General features: G+C 46.7%; 1 protein-coding gene across 1 annotated transcript; it reads left to right on the plus strand.

Moving 5' to 3' along the window:
* Positions 1 to 218: 218 nt before the first annotated feature.
* LOC127904894 (uncharacterized) lies at positions 219 to 1,278 on the plus strand. Its single transcript, XM_052449976.1, has 2 exons — positions 219 to 765; positions 827 to 1,278. Exons 1-2 carry the CDS (start codon positions 219 to 221, stop codon positions 1,276 to 1,278), a joined length of 999 nt encoding a protein of 332 aa, XP_052305936.1.
* Positions 1,279 to 2,312: the final 1,034 nt, after the last annotated feature.

Genomic DNA, 2,312 nt, shown 5'->3' on the forward strand with positions numbered 1-2,312 from the left:
CCTCCCCAACCTCTACCCGACCCACTCCCCCCTCGGGTTTTTGGGCCGATAAGATAAGAGTTACCGACTCTAACACTCGATGCACTCTTGACCCCATCCCTCGTAAACCGGTTGGCTCTCGTCTTAAAATGACTAAGGGATAATGGGATAAACCTTCTGCGGTGTGGCATCGTTGCCTAGTAGGTTTTTTTCCTGGTTTTAAGCTTCCTTATTCTGCTATGAATTCAATTGCTCACAGGATATGGAACAGGTTCGACCTTGAGAATGTGACATCCTTGGCCAATGGGTTTATAATGTTTCGTTTCAAAACAGAAGATGACCTACAAAAGGTCATTGAAAATGGTCCTTGGATGTTTGGCGGGAAAGCCATTATTCTTCAGAAATGGCATTCTGGGTTTGTCTTTGACATGAACAAGATCACCAAACTTCCAGTATGGATTCGGATATATGATCTACCTTTTCCTTTATGGACAAAGGAGGGTTTAAGTGAGGTAGCCAGTATGGTGGGCCAACCACTCTCTTGTGATGAGTTGACACTTGGATGTAAGCGCTTAGACTACGCGCGGTTATGTGTGGAGGTAGATGCATCTCTACCATTTGTCCACAAATTTGAACTTGAGTTTTCCACTACTATCAGAGAAGTTCATGTGAACTATGAATGGAAGCCGAAGAGATGTGAAAGGTGCCACGTTTTTGGTCACTCATGCCAGCCTTCAGCTGATAAGCAGGTTAACAGTGATGCCTCTCCTAGTCATCAGGAGAAAGGTAATGCCTCACCTGCCACAGACACAGGTGATAAACAGGTTAACGGTGATGTCTCTCCTAGTCATCAGGGTAAAAGGTAATGCCATTACCTCCCCCGCCACAAACACAGATGAGATGTCCTCTGAAGACTCAGATTCCTCAGCTGAGACAGATACAGATTCCTCAGACGAGACAGACACAGATGAGTCAGCCTCTGATTCCTCAGCTGAGAGTCAGCTGAAGCCATCTGATCTTGGTGATGTTAAATCGATAACTCCTCCACTGTCCACAAACGACCATGTTAGGACATCACCACTAGAATTGCATGTGTGCACTACTAGTAAGCAAATGTCTTTGCCATCATCTTCTGAAACCAGTTCTTCATCTAGGGTACCTACCACATATTTACCTAAGATGACACCATCTCGAGCACTTCCTCCAGAATCTCTATCTGCTGCACAATCTGTTGGATGTGATGACACTGGATTTACACTGTTACTAGGAGGAAAAAGAAGAAGGATATCCCCGAGATGAAAACTCCGGCAGCGACTCATCGTGTGGCACCATCTTTTTTACCTTCCAGTTGAGCGGTGATATTACCTGAGTTTGGATTATTTCTATATCAACCGCTTGAATGGTTTATGTTGCTTTGTATGTTTTCTTTCGATGTACAAGCTTGTTTCCTTTTTGTTGACCTTCCAGGTCCTTTGTAATACTTGGGGTATGCCTCTCGTATCATGTACTTTTTTGGATCAATACAACTTAACTTTATTAAAAAAAAAAGTTTAGGGTTTAGGGTTTAGGGTTTAGGGTTCGGGTTCGGGTTTCGGGTTTCGGGTTTGGGGTTCGGGGTTTGGGGTTCGGGGTTCGGGGTTCGGGTTTCGGGGTTCGGGGTCGGGGTTCGGGGTTTCGGGTTTCAGGTTTCGAGTTTCGAGTTTAGGGTTTCATTTGGTTTTGGTTTGGGGTTTGGGGGTTGGGGTTTGAAGTTTGGGGTTTCGGGCTTAGGGTTAGGGCTTAGGGGTTTGAGGTTTGGGGTTTTGGGGTTTTGGATTTGGGTTTGGGTTTGGAGTTGGGGTTGGGGGTTCGGGTTCGGGTTTAGGGTTTGAGGGGTTTAGGGTTTTAGGGTTTGAGTTTGGGTTGGGGTTTGGGGTTTAGGGTTTTAGGGTTCGGGGTTTGGTTTACGTTTTGGGTTTGGGTTTGGGTTAGGGTTTGGGGTGTAGGGTGTAGGGTTTGGGGTTTAGGGTTTTAGGGTTTTGGGTTTGGGGTTTGGGGTTTGGGGTTCGGGGTTTGGGTTTCGGGGTTCGGGTTCGGGGTTTCGGGTTTCAGGTTTCAGGCTTCGAGTTTCGAGTTTAGGGTTTCATTTGGTTTTGGTTTGGGGTTTGGGGGTTGGGGTTTGAAGTTTGGGGTTTCGGGCTTAGGGTTAGGGGTAGGGGTTTGAGGTTTGGGGTTTTGGGGTTTTGGATTTGGGTTTGGGTTTGGAGTTGGGGTTGGGGGTTCGGAGTTCGGGTTCAGGGTTTGAGGGGTTTAGGGTTTTAGGGTTTGAGTTTGGGTTGGGGTTTGGGGTTTGG

This window comes from Populus trichocarpa, chromosome 1, assembly GCF_000002775.5.
Source record: "Populus trichocarpa isolate Nisqually-1 chromosome 1, P.trichocarpa_v4.1, whole genome shotgun sequence".
NCBI classification, from domain to species: Eukaryota; Viridiplantae; Streptophyta; class Magnoliopsida; order Malpighiales; family Salicaceae; genus Populus; species Populus trichocarpa.

Excerpts from the sequence above, each read along its gene's own strand:
- LOC127904894 (XM_052449976.1), top strand. The coding sequence starts at position 219 with ATGAATTCAATTGCTCACAGGATATGGAACAGGTTCGACCTTGAGAAT. Across the intron at positions 766-826 it reads TCCTAGTCATCAGGAGAAAG|TCATCAGGGTAAAAGGTAAT; the intron begins GTAATGCCTCAC and ends TGTCTCTCCTAG.